Here is a 26,571-nt window from a genome sequence, read left to right on the forward strand (position 1 = left end):
GTTCTTCGGTTAAGAAAGCGTATTGTCTTCTTGTTCTTAATATTTGAAATGGTATCTCTTTAAAAACAATCAAGTCCTCCCCATCAATTATCAACCTCTTTCCGTAAAGCCTCTGTATTATCTCATTTCTAGATTCCCTTGTAGTAAAGTATATTATTATGTCCCTCGGAAGCTGTCGCTGTTTTGCTACCCAGGAATTCTGGCGGTAAATTCTTTGAATCTGCCAATCAAAGTTAAGTCCCGGACTTCCCACCAAGCGACTGAAAGCCTCAAAGAATGTCTGTTTCAAATTCTCCTGTTGGTTTTCACGCAGTCCTCTAACTCGTATAGCAAAGGCAGCCTTGTTATAATTTATCATGACAAGTTCTTTTTGGGCAGATTCAATTTCCTGTTCTAACGTTTGGATTTTTGATATCAGATTAAGATTAGTTTTTTCCAAAAGTTCCAATTTGTCTTCCGCTTCAGCAATATAATCTGTCATGACTGTCATTACACCGATCATATCCTGCTTTGCCTGAGCAATTTTAGCATCAAATTGATCACATAAATCCGATATCAGTTGATTAATCTCCTGTCTGAAATCATTAAGCGTTTTGAGAAGGAATTCTTGTGTTAGCAAATCTCCCGTGGAGGGTGTAGGAGACAAGGGTAGCGACTTCATAGCATTTTTTGGAGATATGTTATTAAGGAAGCGCTTCTGTTTAGGTTTGGGAGCCATTCCAGAATAAGAATAAAAGACAAGCAATCAAGCGAGCCAAAAATCAAAGTCTGTGCTCCCCTCAGTTAATCTTTTAGCAATTAGTACGGAGAAGCCTTCAGGAGGGTAGGGCTTACTAGGTACGTCACATCAAACACAAAAGCTACGAGATCGCCATCTTGTGACGCAGCTAAAAAAGAAAGGGAGCCTTTTGCAAAATTGAAGCTGGTATTTTAAATAGTAATAGAAAAAATTCCTCGGGAATGGTCCCCGCCCGGATTGGCTTTTAAATAGCTTAGCTTTGTCCTGGGGGGGGAGGCAATCTGCCTAGGCTGCAAAAAAGGCAGCGCGGAAAACTGGCCGGAGTAAAGGCTCAGCTAATGTTGAATCTCTTCTCCATTCACAGCAAAAAAAAAAAAGCTATGAATTACAAAGAGATCCTAACGACTGACCTCCTCTCTGCCCCTTTCTGCCAGAAAGGGGAGATATCTATAGATCTTATAAGATATACGAACCAGAGTCCTGGCAGGAGCTTTTTTGAGCTCCCGACGGCGGCAGCTCCTCCCCTCGAAGCCCGAAGGATGATAAACTTAACCAGGATATCCTCTTGCAGGTAGCTTGCCTAATTCCACTGGATATTTTTTATGGAGATAACTAGCCTGCTACTTCAGGATGTTCTTGCACCTGAACTTTTAGACTAAGAGAGTTTTCTGTGGTACCTACACAGCTGCCACCTGATTTTGCTGCCACAGCTGCCACCTGAGTGAGCACCTGATTTTTAGAGAAGTTGGCTTTCGCCATGCTAGCATCTATGTATTTATTTATTTTCTTCTCCCTACCTTATTCCTTCTCATATACAGTAGGCTACTATTTATTATTATTAAGGCTACACATTCTAAGGATCTTCCAATCTTTGGGGTCTATATCAAGTGACTTCTTGGAGCTCTTTATTTCCTTTAAATATCCCCTTCTTCATCACTTGTCAGTAGATGCTCCCAGTTGCTAAGCAGGACTAAAAGGCTGTTGGATTGTACTTGTGACTAGTTACTAGTTGAATACCTCTCACCTTCCGCAAGGGTGACCTAGCTGTTCCCAACTGGAGCCTTGTGTAAGCTGAGTTTGCTGTGGCCTCAACTGTTCCCCACTTGGCAAACTAACTGCCGCTGGCAAGGCCATACTACTCAAAATATAAAAGCCTTTTCTTTTTATTGGCTCACCTGACTGCCAACCAGTTTATTGTTTGAAATTTCCTCAGATCCACAGAGTGATTTAACTGTGGCGGCAACCTGAGTCCCATGCTATGCAGAGCTGAATTCTCTCTAGCCTTGCCCATGGTTTTAAAGCTAAACTGCATGTGAATGATGTGACGGATAAGTGGAATCAATGAGTATTGTCTTCTCACAAAGCCTTTTTTAATTATTACAATCTGTTGCTAATCTCTGAGTTTTCATTTACCTGCACCAGCTCTGCTATGCTGGCCTATGTGACTTGCTTTGTGGTCTATCCTCTTACTGTGTTCAAGCCGCATTAAACTTTTTGAGTAACCACTTCCTTCTTTAGGAATTTCCATCTTCTGGGGTTTGTTTTTTTTAGGTCCAAGATTATGTTTGTTTATAATCAATTTCTCCTTCCTTCCTTCCTTCCTTCCTTCCTTCCTTCCTTCCTTCCTTTCCTTCCTTCCTTCCTGAATCTTTGAAATATCTGCAACATGTGATCACTTTAGTTGGCCAGGTTATAACATTGCCAAATTAATTCATTTAGACTTCTTAGCAAGGATGAATATTCAAACATGCAATACAACTCTTTGCTAAACAGCCACCCATTCAGTGACCATTAAAAATTATCACCAGCACTGAATGAAGGGACTTATGATCCAGGCCCAAAGTTACAACTGTTGCAGCGCGCATGTGCGCGCACACACACCATTATCATGATTGCAATCTGAGTGCTTGGCAATCTTTCATACTTAACAATAGGTTGTCAAGAGTCCTGCAATCATGTGATTGCCATTGGCAATCTTCCCTGTCAGCTTCATTTGGTAGGCAAGGTTGAAATCTGCAGACTGGTTCCTGGAGGCTGGCTGAAGAAGATCCACCCTGAAAACTCAGGTTTAAATTTTTGCTTGGATTTCAGGCAGACCATTTTCAGCCAACCTATGAGAGTGAAGAAGCTGCTTGGCAGAGAGAACCCACCCTGCACAGGGCCAAATCAATCTGGAAGGCAACGCTTTTGCTATCAAATAGCCTGGCTAAAAGGGTCCTTCTCTGCAAACAGAGTATGGGGAGGGACCCCAGTTCTGGGCCAACTATACTTGGATCCCAAAGATCCAAGCTCCATTCAGCTTGCCAATGCAAGGTTTTCCCTTCTGTGCAGGTGAGATAGAGCTACCCTCCTTTGGCAGACAGCTCTTTCACTCCATCTGCTTAATGACTTTTGTGGTCATTAAATAAGGGAACAGGATTGCAGTTATTAAATGAAGTGGTCATGTGGATATCTTACTTAAGTACCACAACAACTTTCAACCAAAATTCCAGGCTCAATTATGAGCAATAAGCAAAGACTAGCTGCTGTTGACAAAATCTGCTTACCCAGGTTTTATCTTTCTGGGCATCTACAATAGACTGGAAGGATAGTAAGCAGCTGTCAGCATCCTAATTTTCTCCCAAGAACTCTAGACTAATGCAGTTGTACCTGTTCTTTGCAGTATCACTTGTCTTCCCATTTGTCACCAGACTTGATAAGATCTGAAAAATATTCTATCTATGCCTTTATTTTTGCTCTGGCAGACAAACAATTTCACAAGCCAGTGGTTCCAGTTGCCATACAATTTCTTACAATAGTAAATCACCAACTATCACAATTCTTTCCTTTATCTTCTTTTAGGACATAGCTATCTGTAAAGAGATTTATGATCCTCTCTTTCTATTGTCTTTTTCTTCCTCTGAACATTCAGAGCCTATTTCATCTACAAGGATCTGAAAACCATTCCTGATTTCCAGTAGTGAAGAATATACTATATGTCTGATTTTTGGACTTTTATTTCAAGGAAAGCAACAAGCATGATTTGATGCAAATATATTCCAGGAGCAGGAGTGGGTTTCTTTACCGGTTGGTACCGGTTCGCTTCGCGCCCACCACGCGTTACTCGTACATTCACTGTTGAGTGTCATTTGTTCTGCGCATGCACAGAAACATATTAGCAATGGCAGAAGAGACCAAGAAACCAGTTCAGGGGCGTGGGCAGCCTGGATCGCTACCGGTTCTGCGACCCAGGCTGAATCACCACTGCCGGTTTGGCCAAACCGGGAGCAACCCACCTCTGTCCAGGAGGGTTTTTTTTCAGGTAGCAAAATATGCTATAAGCAATATGAGTCAAGATGGAATTTCTGTCTATTCATCTTCACTTCTTAAAAATCTTTCAACTGGTTGTATACTGTTTGTTCTTGTCCTTTTTTCAGGTTAAGCACAAAGACTTGATTATTATGCCCCCCCACTTAAATTCCCCTGCTGAACTCCCCAAGTAAATCCACTAGTTCTCTTTGTTTATTCACTCAGTTTCTCTGTAAGGAACCTGCTCTTTGCTGAAATGAAATCTTAGAAGATATAAAAATATGCTCCTTTGAAACAAGATGCTTACTTGTGAAGAATGTTACATTAGACCATTTCTCTTTGATACAAAGTTTTTAAATATTAATACCATTTAATATCTTAACAAAAATACAAACTCATATATGCAGATATTGTAACTTGTTCTGTTCATTATCCAGAGGAAACAAGAAGAACAATTTTTTTAAAAAAGCATAAAAGTGACTGACCTTTTGTAAATGCACAGCATAAACCCGGATTGCAGTCACGTTGATTTTCACAAATTGTTCCATTTTCTCCTTTTGAGACTGCTTGCATGCACTCACCCCATACACAGAGCTGTTGCCCACAACACTCCATATCCCGAGAACAGTGCTAAAAATAAATAAATAAGAAAACGTCCACAGGAACAACTTATTGGAAGCATTCTGATCTGATCTAATACTTAGAGGTGGCGCAGTGGTTAAATGCAGCACTGCAGGCTACTGCTAGATCAGCAGTTCAGCGGTTCAAATCTCACCGGCTCAGGGTTGACTCAGCCTTCCATCCTTCCGAGGTGGGTAAAATGAGGACCCAGATTGTTGGGGGCAATATGCTGACTCTCTGTAAACCGCTTAGAGAGGGCTGAAAGCCCTATGAAGCGGTATATAAGTCTACTGCTATTGCTATTGCTATTGCTATTAGATCTATAGTGAGATTTGGAAAAACAGAACTCTGTATCTCGAGCACTACCTAGTATGACATGACCTGCTTTTTTTTCTCCTGACCCAAAATAAATAAATAAATAAATTTATAGGCAAACAAATGTAACAGCAATGCGTGTCAAATCTCAAAAAAGTCTGGAAATTTTTAAAAGTGTCTAATTTTATTGTTTTAGAACAGAATATGATGAAATTTGCAGTGACACAATGTGAGCGCAGTGAAACAGAGGCAAAATATTCAAGCCATCATCTGACAGTCTGTTTGAGAAAACATGTTCATAAAATAATACCCAAAGAATTATACTCCAATGAAGTAAGGTAATATGCTATTTTAATTGCTAAACTGATTTAAACATTCACTATAGTATGAGATAGCTGTGCAAAATGGAAAGCACATTATTTTTTGAGGAATTTCAAGCAAACAAGAATAAAGAGTTGTATTTCTGATAGGAAATATTGAGTTTTCCCTTTTAAATCCTAGGCTATCTACTCTGACATTAAATATCTTCTAAAATATTTTTCAAACTATTTCAGTGCAATTTGAACTATCGGTTCTTAAATAAGACTAACAATATTTTCATGAGTCATATTCCAAGGTAATAATCATTTTAGGCCAACGAAAAGTTTAAAAAGGACTTGTTGAATTTTTCAAACCCTAATCTCCTTTGAAACCAAAATACAAAGATTCTAGTTAGAAAAAAAAAGATTAGACCGTGATCTGTATATGAAAGTAATTAAAGTTCCTATAGACTCTTGAATGTCACTAGTTAAGTCTCCAATCAATTTAAACCAGAATAAATAATACTTCTCCATACGCCCTATAGAAGCTTCACTTTATCTTACAAGAACCCAATGTATTAAATTCCATTAAAACAGACTGATTAAATAAAACCTACAGCATGCTTTCCCAATCTGGATCTTCTGTAGATGTATGGATTTTCACTATAAAAGTCTTCTAGCCAGCATAGCCATTGCTGATTATTTTATAAGACTATATACACCTGGAAGGCATTAAAATTTAGTGGTTGATCTAGAATAGTTGTTCTCAAACTGTGGTATAGGGAAACCATTTCATAAAAACCACAAAGTCAAATAAATAAATAAAATATTTTAAAACTTCTTAGCTTTAATTTTTAATAGAAAAATTATTTTTAAATACAATCCACATAAACCAAAGCTCTTTGGGGTCTCCAATCATTTTTAATAATATAAAGAGGCCTGTAGCCAAAATATTTGAGAACCACTGATCTAGCAGGGTTTTTTGACATATTTTACATTTTACAGAAATGGGTAATAAAGTGCAAAGCAAGAAGCTGTTTTTTCCATGCTTTTCCAACTTTAGAAACTATCTGCTTTGCGGATAAAATCATCAGGTCTTGGAGCCTTCAGATGAGACATCATGATGCAACAAACATCTTTTAACAATTTAACCCTAACGTATCAACTTATAGATAGAAAAAGAAAGTGGATAAAGATGAAATGCTCACTGCGTGTTGAGGTTTGCAAATGTGACAGTTGTACTCCAGATCAGAGAATGCACAGTATTTTCCAATTTCACAGTCTTCATCTATAATGCATTCCTGAGAAGAAGAGTAACAAGTCTTCAGTAAAAAGGAAAGTGTGGGTTATTCAGTAAAACTGCATGCAACCAAAGATCCATTTTTGCTCCCAAAGAACCTAGGATAGCAATGTCACAATATTATGTTATACAAAAACAGTAATAAAACAAACCTGATGTCCCAAAATGAATTTATTTTATTTTATTTATACAATTTATGCACTGCCCATCTTACCATAGGGTAACTCTAGGCTGCTTACAATTACATCTTAGTTAAAACATAAAATGTTAAAATCAAACCTTACAGCCAAAGACACATGGGGAAAGTGGAGATGGGAGGGAGGAGGTGGGACTCTGGTAATAGTCAATCAATCACCTCCAGCATGCCTCTCCTTTGTCTGCACAAGTGTTATATACATCAGAGTTCCATAAGCCCAACTGGTCCTAATATTGCAAAAGTGCTTCAGACTATCCCTTTGATGGGTTTTCTACAAATTACATGCCCCCAACTACAGACTAAATACATAGAAAGCACACATTTCTTCCAATATGAAAACAAGAAAAACTGGTCTGTGTATATGGCTCTCCCTGACTGATTGCCTAACCCTGTACTGGACTAATTTATTTAATCATACACAATCAAACATTCCAACAACACAGAGGAGCCTAATAATCTGTGATACTTTTTTCAAAGCAGATATCAAATAAGTAAAAAATACAGGTAGCCTAACAACTGGTCGAAGATAGCAATAGCAATAGCAGTTAGACTTATATACCGTTTCATAGGGCTTTCAGCCCTCTCTAAGCGGTTTACAGAGTCAGCATATTGCCCCCAACAACAATCCGGGTCCTCATTTTACCCACCTAGGAAGGATGGAAGGCTGAGTCAACCCTGAGCCGGTGAGATTTGAACAGCCGAACTGCAGAACTGCAGTCAGCTGAAGTAGCCTGCAGTGCTGCATTTAACCACTGTGCCACCTCGGCTCTTCTTAGATCTACAGACAGATGTTTAAAAAACTACTTACAACCCATCCTCGAAGTTATGGCTGCTGGCCTCAACTGCAGTCACATGAATGCATTTCGGGCGCCAAGCAACTGACTCATATTTACAGTGACCTGTGGTTACATAACTACAATTTGCAATGCCAAAAATGCCCATTCAGAAAATTGATTTAACAACCATGTGATTTACATAAAATCTGTGAAGGCTTGCTTTATGACCATCTTAAAACTGGTCAAAGAATCAAGTCCAATCAGAAGATGTCTCAACTTATTATTGCAACAACTTAGACCAAAATCCCAGGCTCCACATTGGTCATATGTTAAGAATTATCTGCAGAGTTAATTTGCACTCTGTGCAAATTACTGAGTTACTGTGAAATATAGGACATACATTTCACCGTAACTCATTGTACTGAAGGAAAACCAGTTTTCTCTAGCACTGAAGAATACAAAGTCACATTTAGTGATTAAACTTCCAAATTATACCAAACAAGTAAAACAATTTATAGAGTAAAATATAGCTGGAAGGGACCTTGGAGGTCCTCTAGTCCAACCCTCTGCTTAAGCAGGAGACCCTATACCATTTTAGACAAGTGTATATACAGTCTCTCCTTTAAAACCTTAAAATTGTTCTGCATATTTAAATTTGATGGATTTCATGGAGAAATCAAAGTTATTAATTCAAAGTTATTGATGTATTGTTGCACATACTGAACCAATGACCAAACTCTCAGGACAAAGAAAGGAAATAATAGGTTTGGCAGACCCAAGGTGTCTTGGATTTATTAAATAAAGAGTGCGGCTCCTCCAACCAACTCCTGCATCCTAACTATGAATATACTCAGTCAGGTTGTTCAAATAAGTTTCCATTTGGCAATCCCTGTCACAAAGTGGTGATATCAGAACTGACCAGCCCCCCCCCCGCCCCCCCCCGCCCCCCCCCCCCCCCCCCCCCCCCCGAAAAAGTTCTGGACAGAACAAGGCTTTACCCTACTGAACAGTGGCTCCCTTGTGCAGACTTTTGGCTCTCCTTTTAAACTTTTACTCCTGTTACTATTAGCCTTACTTAGGCATGTTTGAGTATCTGTGGCTTTCCTAGCCATGCTGCCACAAAGTAATACTTACTTCCAAACACCCTCCTCCCATAAAGTCTGATTTATATTCCCGATGCACTCAATTCTATGGCCAACATTCATGCTGACAGTCTCAATAGCAATCTCTCTTCAGACAGGAGAAAAGCAATCACGTCGGTTTTAATTCTTTGCAGCAGTTCCTTCTTGACCAAAAGTCTCCTGCTGCTAGCTGTTAAGTTTTCCACTCATTCTGCTTGACCCATCTGAAGACTAAATATTTTAGGTCTTCACAGTAACTTTAAAGTGTTTTTCCTTGCCTTTCCTTCTCTGATTTATTTTTTTTAGGCACTGTCTGGAATATTTGGAAATATGCTGTGTTTCATTTAAGAATCAAGCGTACTTTAGCTGCAGGATCTTTTTAAAAAGAGGTTTGGGTTTCATCAAGTCCCCATGGAGAAATCTATGAATTATGTAATGAGCATAAAAATAATCTTGGCACAAACCTGTTGCAAAACGTATTAAGAACTCCATACATGGATAAAAGTCAAATGTGTTCACTAAAAGAAACAAATGTAAAAGACACCCTAAATATCAAACTTACCTCCTCAAGACAACATCCACAAAAAAGATTTACCACAGCCTTCTTCTAAAAGGTTTTTAGAACTTCCCAGATTGGCTAACCCACTAAAATTCTTGGCATCCTTCACCCAATGCTAACCAGGGCTGATTCCTACTTAGCTTCTAAGCTCATCTGAGCTCAAGTAGAGGTTGCCACCTGCTGAGGCAATATAATGTTACTAATTGAACAAACCATAAGTGCAATTATTGTGGCTTGATCATGGATGGATGGATGGATGAATGGAAGGAAAGAAGGAAGAATAAAGCAAACCTGCTAGTCACACTTTAGAAAACAATAATCAGTGGTTCTCCTCTCCTATCAACTGTGCTCAATTCAATGCAGTTCCATAAGTGAGATACAACTATGTTAGTATTGTCATCCAGTTGTGAGTTATCCTTTTTAGAAAAGGAAAGCAATGAAAATGAAGGCTTAAAAAAAAAAGAATTGTCCTGAATCTTTTAGCTTCTGTTTACAATTATGGAGTTGACTTTTCAAATCCTTGCAATGCTACATTCCCTAAAACAGTGTTTCCCAAAGTGTGGTACGCGTACCCCCAGGGGTACAGGAAGAGTTTGGTGGAGGTACGCGTTGCACCGGAGTTTGGTGGGGATCACGTGGGAATATCCACTGTGTACATGTGTATCCGGTTTTAACAGAAAAAGTCCTGAAATACATCTTGCCTTTTCCAACTTCATATTTATGCGAAGTTGCTTTTTCTGCATTTGTAGACATTAAGTCAAAAAAAAAAGGAACAGACTATTGGACATGGAACCGCATCTCAGATTAAAATTAACAACCAGGGAACCAAATTATGATGATCTGTCATCTCAACATAAACAATTTCATGGCGCAGTGGTTAAATGCAGCACTGCAGGCTACTTCAGCTGACTGCAGTTCTGCAGTTCGGCTGTTCAAATCTCACCGGCTCAGGGTTGACTCAGCCTTCCATCCTTCCGAGGTGGGTAAAATGAGGACCCAGATTGTTGTTGGGGGCGATACGCTGACTCTGTAAACCGCTTAGAGAGGGCTGAAAGCCCTATGAAGCGGTATATAAGTCTAACTGCTATTGCTATTGCTATTGCTATATTCTCATTGAATCAAATAAATGTTCTTTATAATATAACTTTCGTTTATTTTGCGTATGTACCAAAAAAAGAAAAAAGAAATATATTTTGATTTTTATTAAAGCATATGTTTTTTTATGAGGGGTACTCAGCATTACGAAAATTACAGAAGGGGTACACATATGTCAAAAGTTTGGGAAACACTGCCCTAAAATATAGCTCATGAAGGATATTTCCATATTTTATGACTTTCTTTTTTGTTCAACTGCTGGGCTGCATAAACATGTTGCTCATTCAATAGCAGCATGTCACAGAATCCAGGTATGGAGATTTCCTCTTGGAATAAAAAAAAAAATCTTTCCTGTAAAGGTACATCAAAAAGTTGTGTCTGATTAGCTTGCCTGAGTTAGTAACAATAAAGTCAAATGTGGAGTTGTTAACAAAATGATTTACCATTAAATCAATAAGAACAGAGTTCTGATTTCCTTTCTCTAAAGCATTAAACTGTGTTTTAGCAAAGTCAAAAAGTTGCCCCTTCCTTCAGTATAGCTTAAACATAAAAAAAAAGGTTTCCAACTTATTTCCTAGGTCAGAAGAAAGGACACCTTCCTTACAAACATGAAGATTTGTAAGAGAGCCTCATAGCAGATAAGTTATTTACTGACAAATCTTAAGTGTCTGGTCTAGCCTAACTCAAAACATTTTTCTTTCAAAATCAACATACCAGTTCTTTCTGCTTAGAAGCTCAATATGCACAGAATAGTTATTGAAAGAGCACAAATGAATCATAAATAGAATCATTTAGTCTCAGAGAAGATACAGGTAAATTGAACTGCTCTATGAGACAAATATGACAATATTTGCAGGCAATGAATAGCAAATCCTGTAATAAATAAGAATTTGGGACCCTCCAGAGGTAGCCTTCAATGGACAGAAAATGGAAACCATGTGACTCCAAATTTAATACCACAGCATATTTATAACAGCTGATCTAAAACCTTTAACTTTAAAGTTTTTTTCTATACATGCATTACCCATGTAACCCTGTTATTATGATTTACATGTTTTCCTCTGTAAAACCTCATTACTACATTCCAGAACTCAATAAAAAAATCGAAGTATGGTGTCATAGAGGAAATTACATTGAGAAATAGTTTTTGCTTTTATTGAAAATTGCTAAAGGAAAATTAAGATGCATCTTTATAAAAGAGGCAGGGCAGAAATGTAAAAAAAGTACTTTATTATTAGTAATAGCCATATTATTAATTTCTTTTCATATCATAAAATGGGGAATGAAACCTTTATTAGAAGAGAGAGAAAATACAAACAAGAGCAAACACTTTCTCAGTATTTTTAGTGGGAAAAATAAGTAATAAACATTGAAGAAAGTTACTGAGATTTTGATTCAACAATGTTTGGAAAACACTTGAGTATAGTATTCTAATCCAAAGCCTTGTATTTTAATTAATCACCATGTAACACCCACCCACCCTCTTCTTTTAGAGAAGAACAGGATGTAATATAGCAGACTGCATTCAGTCAGCATAATACTCCTTTCAAATTCCCCTCTAAGCTCTTCCTATGTAATTTGGAAAATATGAGGACAAAAATAAGTAACAGTGCAAAATGAAATCATATAAAAAAGATTGACTCTGACATACAAGAGGGGCAGGCAAAGGTGATTCTAAACATAACTAAGAATTAAGCCTAATTCACGAAATAGGGATTATGTTTATATAAAAATGTATAACAGAACAGACTACTTGTAACTGTATGGTAAAAAAAAACCACAGAGAAACAAAGTAGAATGTTATTTCACCCTTTTAGTGTACACCTTTGTCATATTGAAAGTACTTTAGAAAGTAAATTCGAGTTTGGTAATGAAAGCAAACAGGCAGGAAAGGATGACATGTGCATCATGAAGTCATCGAAGAAATGACATAACTTGTAAACTGCTGTCACACATTAAAAACAAATGATACAACTGGGCCACTTCCACGACGACAGTAACACCAGCTACCAATGTGATTTCACTGTGGCTTACAATACGATGGTATCAGAATCCCTTTATTTCATTACCGGGTTTACAGTAATCAGAGGCTGATGGATTCTTTGGTACTATCTGAATTTGGTTGTTTTCTTGCAAACATGGTAACATCTTCAATGCTAGAAGGGAGTGGGATTTGCTCTTTGTTTGTTTACAGTAGTTTAAATACTAACTAGCAGTCAAAAGACAGGATGAAATCTCTTTACTTTCACAACATATGGACGGATTTAACCTTAGTTCAACTGGAAAATTGTGAGCATCTTAGATCAAGTTAACCCTCCAACCCCCCCCCCCCCAAATGTTAAGGAAAGGAAGCTTAGCACTGAGATGCATCATTCAAAAGAGACAATAAAAAAAGCTAAAAAGAGAACAAAAAGACCTGAACATCCTGTTTCCATCAATCAGCATCCAATAAGGAGGGATTCACAACAGACAAACAATCAAACCATAAACAAGACCCTAATCAAGGAATTACCAACTGAGATACACAATCAAGCAGTAAACAACAACCTAACCAAGGAACTACCAAGGAGAAAACAACACCCCCACAAACACTGTCAAAGACAAACTACTGTACATAGTCAGAGAGTCAACACCACTTTCTTCTAAGCACTGAAGATGTTTGAGAAATGAAGCATCTGCAAATAAAACAGCTAAGCTTAGATAGCATTATGGACTCCACTGTTCAATCATGAGCTACATATTTTCTCCTCTAGTGACAGTCAAAGGATGGTACAAGCAACTGTAATAATTTCTTCCATGCCAAAAATTCTGTTTTTTTATTTCTCCATCCATCTTAATTACATTAAATCAAATATGCATCTTTCAAAAAAAAAACCCACGAATGTATGGTTGTAATTTGCTGGTTTTAGTTTCTATTGCTTCTATTTCAGCACTGTTAACTATTTTGAGAGTATATTACAGCAGGCTTGGCCTTTTGTTAAAGTGAAAACAGTAAGTGATAAAACATTTTAGTGTGATAGAACTATCACACTAAATTTTGCTGGACTACAGCAGCTGCAGTTTTCAAAATTGTTTATACCTGCAGATTTGAATTCAGATTTGAGGTAAACAGTAAGCAATAACTGCATGGAAACTTAATGCTTTTTCACATCAGTTTTAATACTATAAATAAGGTAATAATTCAATGTACCACTAATGTACACTAATGATTTATTGGTGGATGTTTACCCATTTATTTGAAAGAAAGATGGGCTTGAGTTAAAGATGAATCTCCCCAAGAAAGGCAGATTAGACTGAAAAAATAATTCTCATAAAATCTAGTACAATTTTCCTATTTTAAATTATTTTCAGAAAAAAATAGCACATCTCAAGTAAATTAAAGCCTATGGTACATATAATTTAGCTTCTTGGAGAAAGTCACTCAAGTTATTTCATGAAAACTAATTCTAATAACTTTTCTGGTGACTGATCTTCTCACATGAAATAGTTCATTTTTAATAGGCCCTATAAAGTCTATTTTTGAAAATGATAAACAGGGAGCAGATGTCCAATTCACCAATTTTATCAGCATATGCAGAAACATAAGATACAACACAGGTTTGTGAAACTCAAAGATAGTTGTCTAAACAATTGTTCTAATTGACACCGAAAGCGAATAAATTCAAAGGAATTCCAAATAAAAAACAGCACAATTAAATCTATATAAAAACCTGTCAATGAAAGCTACACAAGTTACAGATTTAAAGATGTGTGGTTTTTCTACAACGTTTCTCTGCTTATCAGGGAACACAAAGAAAAGCTTACTGGTTATTTTGTAATCAGAAACAAGGAGTAAAAATGGAATTTTTGATCAAGTTTGTGTGTTGTATTAAGTTATTACATTAATATAACTTCATATTGATTTAAGCAATACTAATGTTTGCACTAGGATTTCTTACCCTTACAATCGGAAATTACATATCAAAGCCACAAGCTAAAATAAATATTAATTACATTGCAATCTTCCCTCCAAGTATTTTCAGTCTGCAAAACACCAAACATCCCAATAATTTAGAGAATTTAGTGATAATTACTTTAAAACACATGCCATTATGGCTGGCATGTATGCATGACAAGTGACAAATTGCAGTCACCAGAGTAGCCCATAAATATGGAAGATGCATATTATAATGGACTGTCAAACAATCCTATGTTTTAGTCATGCCATATAGGTTTTGATAACTTTTACTCATTTATTGATATCCTGTTTTTTCAAAACAAGAATTACTTACATGATTTCTCTTTCTGTCTTCTTGTATCGATGTAATAATAGTCTCAGAATAGCTAGTAGATCCAGTTTTGTTATCCGTTACCTAAGAGAGCAAAACAGACAGGTACACAGTAAAGCAATGATTTTAATCAATTTAAATAATGTTTGTTTTTTTTAGCTGTAAGAAAGGAAATACCACTTTATTATTATTGTGAAACAAGCAGTTTTGAATTGTGACATGAAACTGGTGGAATTTGGCTTTGAGGGAAGGGAGGGGATTTGACCTTTATATCTCACAGAACCCCATCCAGTTTACCTAGATACAATATTTTATATAAAAAATCTGAAGGATACATGTTAATGAAGTTACAGACAGAACTACTATTAGGAAGGAAGGAAGGAAGGAAGGAAGGAAGGAAGGAAGGAAGGAAGGAAGGAAGGAAGGAAGGAAGGAAGGAAGGAAGGAAGGAGAGAGAGAGAGAGAGAGAGTGAGTGAGAGAGAGAATGAATGAATCTGTCATGAAATCATTCTATGATTTTACTTCAGAGAGGATCTCTGGCAATCCAAGACTGTTTTACTTGTTTAACATGGTTGAAAATGGGTTAATAGTGCCTGCTGGTCAACCCTTAAAAGTGGTGGCCTGACTCAATTGGAGAAGCTTTTTTAGAGCAGTTTGCAGAATCTATGCAATATCTTTAATCTATATTTCTAGAGGAAAATGGCCAAGGTTTAGCTGTGTAACTTCATGCTTTTTAAAAAAAAAAATAAGCCAGAATCAGTACATTAATCCTCTGAGGAAAAACATTTTATTTTACCCTTATAATTTGTCAAAATGCCCCCAATATCCCCACCACAGTTATTAAACATTTCTCCTACAGCCTTTGGAACCATGGCAGCAAGTAAGAAGTATGCAGTCAGTTAAAAAATGTTGTCCACAATTATTTTAAAATACTTTCTAGAGATCTCAATAGAAACTAGAGGGCCAAGCCACAAAATTTGATTAGGGTTATGCAATAGTTTAAATTTACTATGAAGGTGCTTCATAGTATATGATAAAATAAGACTTCAAACTCTGTAACTTCGTAAACCAAATTTATATTTAAAAAGCTACAATTGAGTACATTGTGAATTTTATGCTACCAGTGCATCTAGTAAGTAACACTAAGTTGAAGAAAATCTGTGAACTACAGGAAATATGCACATATAAAAATGCATAAAATGAAAACATTCACCTTATCAATTTCTTGATGTCTATGTATTGTTTTATTTCCAACTTTTGTATCTGTGTAGGATTCATTATGGTAATTGGCAGGAAGCTTCTGAAATTCAATTCCCATTATCTTCTTAGAGCCTTCTTCCTCTGCTTCCATCTAGAAAGATTATGATTATTTCCAGATCCTCAGCTTAGAACAAGTGACTGATTTCATTATTCATGCAGTTATTAAATTTATAGAGCAATATACACATGGACAAAGTTCATTCAAAACTTTACTATTTGTGGTATTGTCTGTCTTGTCTGAAACTGCAGAATATTTATTTTTCAATGCAGGTTTGTTATGCAATTTTGGTGGCCGAGGATATGGAAAATCCTTTTGAAGGTGAAAGGTGATATTTTTGGAAAGGAAGAATAAGTTGGCAGCAATAGCAAATTTCAAACCAGAAACCATTTTCTTTTATGATTCTATTCCTAATTATTTTCTTTGGATATTACAATTCTTCCTCCACTACTCTGAGTGTCTATGCTACATCCATGGTAATTACCTGATTAAACTTCAATTTCCTGATGCTATATTGCCAATTTAGTAAAATTATGTTATCCTTATGAATATGAATAGATATAATCAAAAGTTGCTCTCCAGCCTTTATTCCAGAAATTAATATGTGGCTGGATTATAAACAAAAACATTATTTCATGTAGATATTTGCTGTAAACTCAAAAATATGAAATACAGATTTACATTATTACTTCGATAATGATTATGATAAAACTAAAAATACTGCAATTTATACTTTTCATCACAGGAGAAAAGAACATTCGACATGGAGTTAAATAAAATGTTCATTCGTGGAAGACAGCAAAGAAAAAAATATTAAAAAACAGTCTAGAACAGGGGTGTCAAACTTGTGTCATCGCATCATCACGTGACGTATCACGACTTTTTCCCCTTCACTAAAATGGGGTGGGCATGGCCAGTGTGTGAAGCATCTGTCCCGCGACCTTGACACCCCGGTCTAGAATATGTTTCTTCGACAAATGATTACAAAGGCTTTTACAATCACACCTATCCTCTTGTCTTCACTGTTACCTTATTCAATCTTTGAAAAGGAACAGCTGGCAATAATTCTTTATTTGCTCTCTAGGATAAAATAGTCCACACCTTGTCCTAACCCAAAAGAGCAAATGCACATATTGTGTTTGTCTTTAGCAAATATACAACCAGCCAATCAAGAAAAAGGTGCTGCTTAAAGATATTCAGATGTAAGTGTTCTTCATCGGGGGGAAAAATCTGCTTATTTTGAGTTATCTGAGGCAGGGACACAGCCAGATTGGTAAACTAAGGAGCTTACTATCCATCTTTAATCTATTACCAAGCACTCATCTATAAAGCCCTTCATGGCTTGGCTTCTAGGTACGTCCATGACCATCTCCTGTAAGGAGAACTGGCACATCCTATCTGCTCATATCTCCTTTCAAGAAATTGGGAAAAATATTTTGAACTAACCTATCTGGCAGGAGTCATTTTGAAATTTTGCAAATAAATAAATTACCACAATTTTTAATTCTCACTATACTCACAATTAAAGATGTACAATTTAACCAATCACAGAGGAATAGAATTCTTAGGAAGGGAAAACAAGATTGCCATAAACTTGGGGATCAATCTGAATACACACTCCAGGCCAGTTGATCTTATTGGTAGCATAGATCATGTTGCCAAATACTGGTCAAGCTCTATAAGTTACTGTCTCGTCTTTCCCAAACTGCAGTGTTAATTTCCAATGTTGGGCTTATCCCACAACACAGTCTTATGACAAGCAATGGGCAAATCATTTTAAGGCTGTTAGGCAGTCAGTTTTCACTTTCATTTTACAGTAAAGTCAAACAAAAACTAAGCCCAAGGCTGAAAACTGCCAGCAAAATAAAAAACTTGACTTGCACCATTGATTCAGCTACAATACTTGAACATTGCTTGGTATATAAGAATCAAAACATGAGATTATGCACTGACACAAAACTGTAAGCCCAGTTCATGTGAACAGGACCAGCATAATAATTAATTAGAAGTATAATTTCCAGAAGTTAAAATAAAACCATTATGTTCCAATGTTTAGTGAAAGGGTCTGTATCAATACAATGAGATCCTCTTTATTATATCCTGTTGCTGCTTATCATAAGACAGAATGGAAGGTGGGAGAAGATCAATGCAATCCTAGCTTTCCGCAGCAATTAAAAATTCTCAGCACATCAATGGAAAGGAAGTACATTGATTCCAGTGACATTTGTCTGAGTAGCACAATGTGCTGGGGACAGAAATCAGAAGCAGAATGACACCAAGACTGGCTGTGTCCCAGAGAAACACAAGAATGTTTATAAACAGGCTATGTTTAATCTCTCAAATGAAGTGCTGGCACCATCGTGCCTAGACAGGTCTTCTGATAGGAAGCTGCTTTTGCTTCATCCCAGATGAAGCCACTGTTTCCATTTACAAGTGAGAAGAAACTTAGTCAACAGCACTCGCTGCCCACCAAATCCAAGCCTTGACATTAGACCCAGAGGCCAACTGCAGTCTCAAGCACAACATATTCTTGGAAAATGGAAAATTAGGTAGGAGAGTTAATTGTGAAAGTACAAAGTACTAGGTCTCAGAACAAAGGAAAGCACAAGTACATTTTTTCCAGTCTGTCAGGGAAGCAAATTTGAAACAGCTGAATCACTTTCAGCTCTGTAAACAAAAGCTGGACTATACCAGAATATCAAGAATACTGAAGACAGACTTATCAGCCTTTTTGGTCAGAATAAATGAGTATGTGAGGGGAGAGAGGAGAGAGAGAATAAATCCATGAACAAATTATTCTTTTGTAAAAAAAAACTGGTTGATTTTACACAGCAGGACCTTGTTTTGTCTTGTCTCCATTCCCTAAAAACATGATGCTTTTCAAAATCATGGAAGTATTTTTCCCCAAGGTGTGGCCAAGGGGAGGACAGGGAACAAGAAAATGGATAACAGACGCAAATCTGCTTTCAGATTCAGGATCATCAGAACAAATACTTCTTTTTTAGAAGCCCAGACATAAACAGTGAAGGTGATTGGCAGATAGATCATTCACAATGAAGAATGAACAAACAAACAAACCAGGGAACAGGAGGGAAGTATGCATCATGACACTCATAAACCAAACAGAAAAGAATGCTTTTCCTACCCAAGTATCATAAATAGTACATATGTTAGTAGGGATTGACATATCCAAGGCAGATATTCAAGCAAGATCCCCTCTAGCTGATTTCTAGAGAAATAAATAACAGAATAACAGAGTTGGAAGGGACCCTGGAGGTCTTCTAGTCCAACTAGCAGTGTTCCAATATTTGAGGGGCTGCCACAGAGAGGAAGGGATCAAGCTATTTTCCAATGCACCTGAAGGCCAGACAAGGAATGATGGATGGAAACTGAACAAGGGAGAGATTCAATCTGGAAATAAGGAGGAACTTTCTGACAGTGGGAACCAGGGATGGGTTCCTGCCAGTTCTAACCTCTTCTATAGAAGAGCTTCCAGAACAATCAACCAATGGAACACTTGCCTTCAGAAGTTGTGGGAGCTTCATCACTGGAAGCTTTCAAGAAGAGACTGGACTGCCATCTGTTATTGTTTTTGACTTTTGACATCTAGAGATCGTATCGACCAGTGATGGCTAACCTTTTCCAGACCAAGTGCCCAAAGCATGCATGTACATGTGCCCCGTCCCTGTGCATGTGTGTCGAGACCCAAAGACCAGCTGGCTGGTGGGAGGCGCCTGGGCGGCGGAGCTGAACTGGGGCGACAGCTCGTGGACCATCAGGGACGGAGCTGCATGTCACCTCTGGCACATGCCATAGGTTCGCTATCACAGGTACAGACAGATCTTCTCCATGAAGATCCATCCCTAATCTGTTCTTCCAATGGTGCATTCATTGTCCCTGTAATTGAGTTCAGTCACCTTGCTCCTGATCAAGCTCCTCATCTCTTTCCCAGCATCAAGTAAGGCATGTCAAATTTTTCAGCTTTCAGTTTCCAAACATTATGGGTGAGCGAAAGTTACGACATGCCTTGGGGGTTGTAAAGATGTTTGGGTTACTTTAATATAATTTAGACATGCTTGATAAGTAACTACCATACGTATCATAACTTTTTAACATTTTTTTTTTGTTTCATTTAGAGCCTTATTTCCTTATTGAAGTTTTTACTCGGTCTATTTATTGTTTTATTATTTTCTCTTTGTCTTTGTTTTTTTATATGTTTAATATAATATTTTAGTATATACTTCCAATTATTTTTAATGTATTTGAATTGTTTGGACTTTATTCAAAACCACATCAAGGGATGGGCTGTTTGTTTTTAAATGAAATGTGGTATACAGAAGTTTCAAATAAATAAGAAAATCCAGGAAATCGAGTCATGACTTCTATCATGGGAAATTATTTTGCTCCAGTTGTAACATATTTTTGAGATTTGTGTATTATGCCACCAAGGAAATGGCTTAATTATTAGGGCTAATTACTTAAAATATTGTTGTATAAGAATAAATGGTGGGCCAGTTGTTGAATTAATACAAAAAAATACAAAAAATAAAAGGTTTAATTGAATCTTGTGGGTAATGTAGGTTGCTATGAATTTTATAGAACAGTAACCTCTAAGCCACACTAAAGCCAGCTGTTGCTTCTGTTTATGCCTCAGATGTCATTTTCTTAGCAGCTAGGCTCCAATAATTAATTTCGGATATAGAAGAGTGGGAGGATGTGGTACCCTGCTGTTTGGACTAAATGCCTCGCAAGCTGTTGCCCAAGCATCTCACTCCAGATAGAATTTTCTTAGCTGGTTAAGAGAAGCTGGCATGAGCACCTTAGAGGAGCAGCTTAAGGACACAATGAGCCAAGCCCTCCCCCCTCTCCAGTGCTGATGAATAAAGAGGTCTAGGATTCAGAAGTTTTTGTTAAAAAAGCAAACACTTAAAAAGACACAGACAGTTAGGCAACAACTAGAAAATACACTATTGTATAAAGTGTCTATTTAACAGGATTTACTTCTTCTAAGAAGGTTTGGTGTGCAGCCTATTTTTCCCAACTTGACAAGTATGAAGAGTATAATGCTCCAAATCAAATCAAATGAGGCTGGAAACTCATTAACTTGATGTACACATTGTGTCAGTTTAGTTTATTTAGATGCAGATTATATGAACAAACCACTCTGCTTTGTAAACCAGGACCTATGGCTTTCAGTCCTGCCCACACATAGTCAATTATAAGTTGGCAAAAAAAAAAAAAATTAGATCATTTCTTTCCAAAATGGCACTTTCAGGATATTTGTAAAACGCTATCTTGGAGGTGGGAAAAATACGAAATAAAAGATTGTTAGACAATACATTTTTCCTATATCAGAAAAGGGGGGGAAACCCAAAAAAGTTTCCAAAATTCCACATGTGTATATATTTAATTAGCCTGTAAAGCAACAAATCTGCCAGTACTACTTAATGAAGCAGATGGATTTCTTTTCACACAGTTACTGATTTAACATTAGAAGATCAGCAACACAAAAATGTGCCAAATTAGTCCATTTTTCAACACATAAAAATGCTTGAAAATTCTGTTTCGATTTTTCACATCATGAAAACAGTTAATCAGTGTGGAAAACAAGCTCAAACTATACTCCACATCAATGTTACTGGCCTGAAAATATGTGTGTGATTCCAGGGGAAGAAAAATGAAAGACAATCTGAAAGTGATATTTCTTTCTTTGTATTTTTCTATAAAATAAAAGCACAGATAAGACAAGATTGCAGGCCTAATCTATGAATGGGGAACACAAATTAATGCCTTCTTTGTAAGAGATTTGCAATTAACTTTCTATACAGATATGATGAATAAATTCTTTTAGGGTACATTTTAGAGTTACAGATACTCTTTTTATTCTGCCTCATTCTCCCTACTCTCTTTGCCTTTGACACTTATTAAGTCTTTTAACAAAGATCAGATTAGAAAATGCTGTTCCATTTCAGCCCTTCAAAAATACACACTGACTATAAAGCATGCCCTGTAGTATGAATTAACCCCTGAAGGTCTAAAACTATATAAATATTAGCAGAATAAAAATAGTTGTTGATATTGGTGATACTTAAACAAAATATTCACACCCTTAATGTTTCACTGCCTCTGTTGCCCATTGTCTAGGCAAGTCACTCCAATTAACCTACACAACCATTCTAGGCTGAGCAGGTAGATTCTCCACTATTTTATTGCGCCTCATTTTTCTCATTACGCAGACAGACACATACCTTTTCTTAAAGTATTCAATTAAAATGGTAATCATTTCAGGAGCATTGGCATGTTATATTTTAATCGTGTTGCTGTTAATCTAAATCCCCAAGCCAGTGGTGGGATTCAACCAGTGTAACAACCAGTTCGCTGAGCGCATGCTTCGCAGCAACCCGCTCTGCCGCTCCTATCAGCTGGGCTTCAAAGAAAGGGAATATAGGTCAGTATAGCACCAGTTCACCCGAACCAGTATGAACCGGCTAAATCCCACTCCTGCCCTGAGCTTATAAAGCATACTGTAGTAAGATTCCCTATCAGCTTCAAACATTCAATTATTTCCCCAACTCTCGGGACAAAAGTCTTACCTCTTTGACCGCGTTGGTCAGCTTGTACTGAGTGTCCTCCATCAACTCCTCGACTTCCTGGAGCATTTCATTCAGGCTAGTTTCATCCTTTGGAAAGCTTAGAACTATCTCCTGGGGTTGCTCTTTTTCCTTACTCTGTGAAGCAGGAGCTGAAAAGACCATGCCCAGAAGAGCCGGCAAGAATAGCAGCCTTGTCGAGCCAAGCAGAAACATCCTCAGAGCTGCTGCAATGATTCTCTGCAGGCAAAGACCAGAAACAAAAGCCTCCCAGTGAGAACATGTCTTAAGAGAACTTCCAAATCCTCATTACTGATATTAGATGATATCAGAACGGAAAGCCAAGAAGATGACTCATCCAAGTTCTAAGAATACTAATCTAGCTTTTTCTTCAAAAAGCTGGAACTTCTACCCACTACATTAACAGTAACCTTCAAAAATGCTGCAAGATTGAAATTTTCTTTTTAGAATTCCAGCTCCAACAAAGTAGTCAAATCTCTTTTCCCTTTCCCATCTCTCTTTTCTCACACCTGGATATCTATAATGTCTACCACTGGGCTTGCCATTCAGCACTAAGTTCTTTTGGAGGATAATTGCCTATAGGCTCTTGCCTCTCTCGATTATTTGGGTGATTTCTGCAAACCAAGCCATATTATAATACCATCCTTTTGCAAGTTTTAAAATTGTTGCATGAAGCAACATCTGCAGGTAGTCCTTGTTTAGTGATTGGCTCATTTAATGACGGAGTTTCAACAGTGATGAAAAAGTAATTTTATGATCAGTCCTTGCCTTGCAGGTCTGCAAGCAAAGGAAAGCTAAAAAAAAAAAGCAAGATCCCCAACACATTTGCAATTTCGCTTAACTGAGTTGCTAGGCTCCACTGTATTTGCTAGTGTATTTGCTAGAGTCTGTCCAAAAGGAACCAAGGTGGATAGGCCAGGAAGAAAAACTAATGAGGATTATCTGTATGCAATCCTTCTTCTAACAGCAAAACATCTTGTTTGATTTCTCCAAGCTTTCTGACTAGCTAGAAGATGTTTCAGCATATACTTACACGTACAAGGATTGCCAGAGGGATTTTGAAGTGGAAATGATGTGAAGTCCCTTGTTAAAGAGAACTACATCATCTCTACAATATGAAGTATCGCCTAACCATCTTTGATTGAATGGTGCCATTCTGGCTACATAAGAACAAACTCGCTCTTTGAGGAAATGAGTAGCTACCATGGCAAAGGCTACAGGGTTGAATATCACTCTGATCCACAAATATAAAGGACAACTGAACTGTATTTAAGTATTTAAGATGTACCAAACATTCTTTTTTTAATTATAAATGCTTAGAAGTGTTCCTCTACACTTTTACTGCCTACTTACATTTTGTTTAGCATCTTAGTTGCTAAATGAAGATAGAAAGGGCAGAGATACTGCCCTATCCTAAAAGCTAATTTCTTAGGTACTGTAGATTTTCTTATACATGGATTTTCTCAAATTTCCATCTCCAATGAAAGTAACAGTATGTATAATTGCCCGTGATCTCTGCAATCAGGGTAATTACAAAATATTCCAAATTTATCTGTTTTTGGATCCATGTTCGGGCGTTCGGAGGTTCGAAACCCTAGCACCACGTAACGGAGTGAGCTCCCATTACTTGTCCCAGTTTCTACCACTCTAGCAGTTCGAAAGCATGTAAAAATGCAAGTAGAAAAATAGGGATCACCTTTGGTGAGAAGGTAACACAGCTCCGTGAGCCTTCGGCATTTAGTCATTCTGGCCACATGAGCAGAGATGTCTTCAGACAGCCCTGGCTCTTTGGCTTTGAAACAGATGAGCACCACTCCCTAGAGTCAGGAATGACTAGCATGCTTATGTGAGGGGAATCTTTACCTTTATCTAATTACTTTATAAGCAATTCAAGGTGATGATTATACCTATTCCTCCTGCCTCCTAATTTCCCCATAACAACCACCCTGCGAAGTGAATTGGGCTAAGAGAGAATAACTGACCAGAATCATCACCTGGATTTCAGGCATATGATGGGACTAAAATTCTAGGGTCAGCACTTCATTACTACACCAATAAAATCATTAAAAGAAAGAATAGTCTTAGAAAATGTAAGGAGAAAAGGGTCAAAAGTTCAGGAAACGGCTCTTTGCCCCAGTTGCACTGAGGTTGCAATAGCCTCTTTCAAAATTACAACACACGTCCTAAGCAGGCAGAAAATTAATGGACCGGCCACTCTTATAAAAAGGTCTTAAAGGTGCTTTTTTCAAAAGGCAACTGGATTTCGTTTTGTTTTTTTTTTCCTTTTAGGAAGACATTTTTCTTCTCATCCAAAAAGCTTCTTCATTTCTGATTGGATGCGGTGGGATTGGGGGGGGGGGAATGTAAGGATTTATACAGGTACTCGACTTACAACAGTTATTTAGTCACCATTCAAAGTTACGACAGCACTGAAAAAAGTGCCTTATGACTATTTTTCACACCACCTTTGCAGCCTCCCCACAGTCACTTGATTTACCAATACTTGATAACCGGTTCATATTTATGACGGTTGCAGTGTCACGTGATCCCCTTTTGCGACCTTCTGACAAGCAAAGTCAATGGGGAAACCAAATCCCCTTAACAACCTTGCTACTAGTTTAACAACTGCAGTGACTGAGTCACCGGCAAGAAAAATCATAAAACGGGGCACAACTGACTTAAGCAAATTTCTCACTTAGCAGCATAAATTCTGGGCTCAGTTGTGGCCGAAAGTCGAGGGCTACCTGTACTCCTTCACAGGGACCTGATCAAAATACTTCCATCCCTCACCCCCACCCCCACCATCCAGTCAGAACTGAAGGATTTTCTTGCATGAAGAGCGAAACGTCTTCCCCAAAGGAGAAGGGAGAAAACCCCCAAATCCAGTCGCCTCTTTAAAATAAAGCACTTTGAGACTCCCGTGATCCGGATGGCTGAGAACCTCCATGGACATCTTGCAGCGCGCGCCCTCGCCCGAAGGCTCCCGGCTCTTCCAAAGCGCGGAACCATCCGAGCAGCATCAGCCGCGCAAAGAACCGAGCCGCCGATTCCCGAGGAAGGCGAGAAGGCTGCAAGAGCAGACTAATCTGGATACGCTCCATCCGAGCCTCGGGGAAGCCTCCCCCACCCCCCAGTCCCAGCCCTGATGGAGAGTCGAGACCCCGTCCTTCCACTCCTCTCAGGAATCGCTGCTGACTCGGAGGGGACGCGTCCGCAGAGCGCCAGGGGTCGATCGCTTATACACGTGATAAACGCGTAAATAAATAGCATCTTTCCATCGCCCAACCCCAGCCCACTGCCTTCCACAGCCCAGTGTGCCTACTCACCAGAGAAAGCCTGGAAGAAAAGCGGGCTTTTTGCCCTCCGATCAGCTCCTGGATCTGGAAACCGCGCGCTAAGCACCTCCAGGGCCTGCCTCGCTGGTCTGCAGCCGGTCTCCCTGGTGCGCCTGAGCGAGGGATGCGTTGGCACCTCCGCACCTCCTCCTCTCTTCGCCGACTGGCTGGGCCACCCGCCCTCGGGAGGGGGGGAGACGAGGAAAGAGCCTTTGGGGAAGCTGAACCAAGGCTGAAAAAAAGCAGCAGCAGCAGTTCCCCCGCGCGTGTTCGCGGCTATCGGCCGCCCGGGGCAAAGACCTACCAAACCGCGGAGAGTGGGATGGGGGGGGGGGGGAAGAGCCAATTAGCAGCCCGTCCCTCCGCAACCTCTTCTCTCCACTTCGCACCGCCTTTTAATTAGCTGACCTTGAGGTCAGGTAATTGGAGGTCTGCAGCGATGCGACCGAAGCGATAGGTCGGCTGGGAGGACTTGCGAGATTGTACACACACGATAAAACTAATTTCCCTTTCCGTGGTATAAAATGGGATTGCTTTAGAAGACGGGGAGGGGCGTGAGGGGACTCTGTTTTTTTTTTCGAAAACAACCCAACCACAACATTGATTTTAAATGAAGTTTACTTTTGGAGAAGTTCGGTTGAAAGAAGGCTTCTTTCTCAAAAGAGGAGCTGGAATACGATCCGGGTCTGGAACACGCGTCGTCCTGCTTTCTCAAAGGAATGTGGACTTAAAGTAACATTTGATCTGTTCTATACTTAAAGGCAGAGTTTCCTTTGCAAAGCAAGACAC

General features: G+C 38.3%; 1 protein-coding gene across 1 annotated transcript in view; it reads right to left on the bottom strand.

Moving 5' to 3' along the window:
* The window catches only part of DKK3 (dickkopf WNT signaling pathway inhibitor 3), a 34,482-nt gene extending 8,606 nt beyond the window's left edge, over nt 1-25,876 (bottom strand). The window contains exons 1-6 of the mRNA XM_032224195.1: nt 25,774-25,876; nt 22,430-22,666; nt 15,792-15,929; nt 14,581-14,661; nt 6,471-6,563; nt 4,513-4,657 (exon numbers count right to left, since the gene is read on the bottom strand). Of these exons, the coding sequence (XP_032080086.1) occupies nt 4,513-4,657; nt 6,471-6,563; nt 14,581-14,661; nt 15,792-15,929; nt 22,430-22,642 (670 nt within the window). The 5' untranslated portion in view covers nt 22,643-22,666; nt 25,774-25,876. The remainder of the gene's footprint in view (nt 1-4,512; nt 4,658-6,470; nt 6,564-14,580; nt 14,662-15,791; nt 15,930-22,429; nt 22,667-25,773) is intronic.
* Between the last annotated feature and the right edge of the window lie 695 nt (nt 25,877-26,571).

Source organism: Thamnophis elegans, chromosome 1 (genome assembly GCF_009769535.1).
Source record: "Thamnophis elegans isolate rThaEle1 chromosome 1, rThaEle1.pri, whole genome shotgun sequence".
NCBI classification, from domain to species: domain Eukaryota; kingdom Metazoa; phylum Chordata; class Lepidosauria; order Squamata; family Colubridae; genus Thamnophis; species Thamnophis elegans.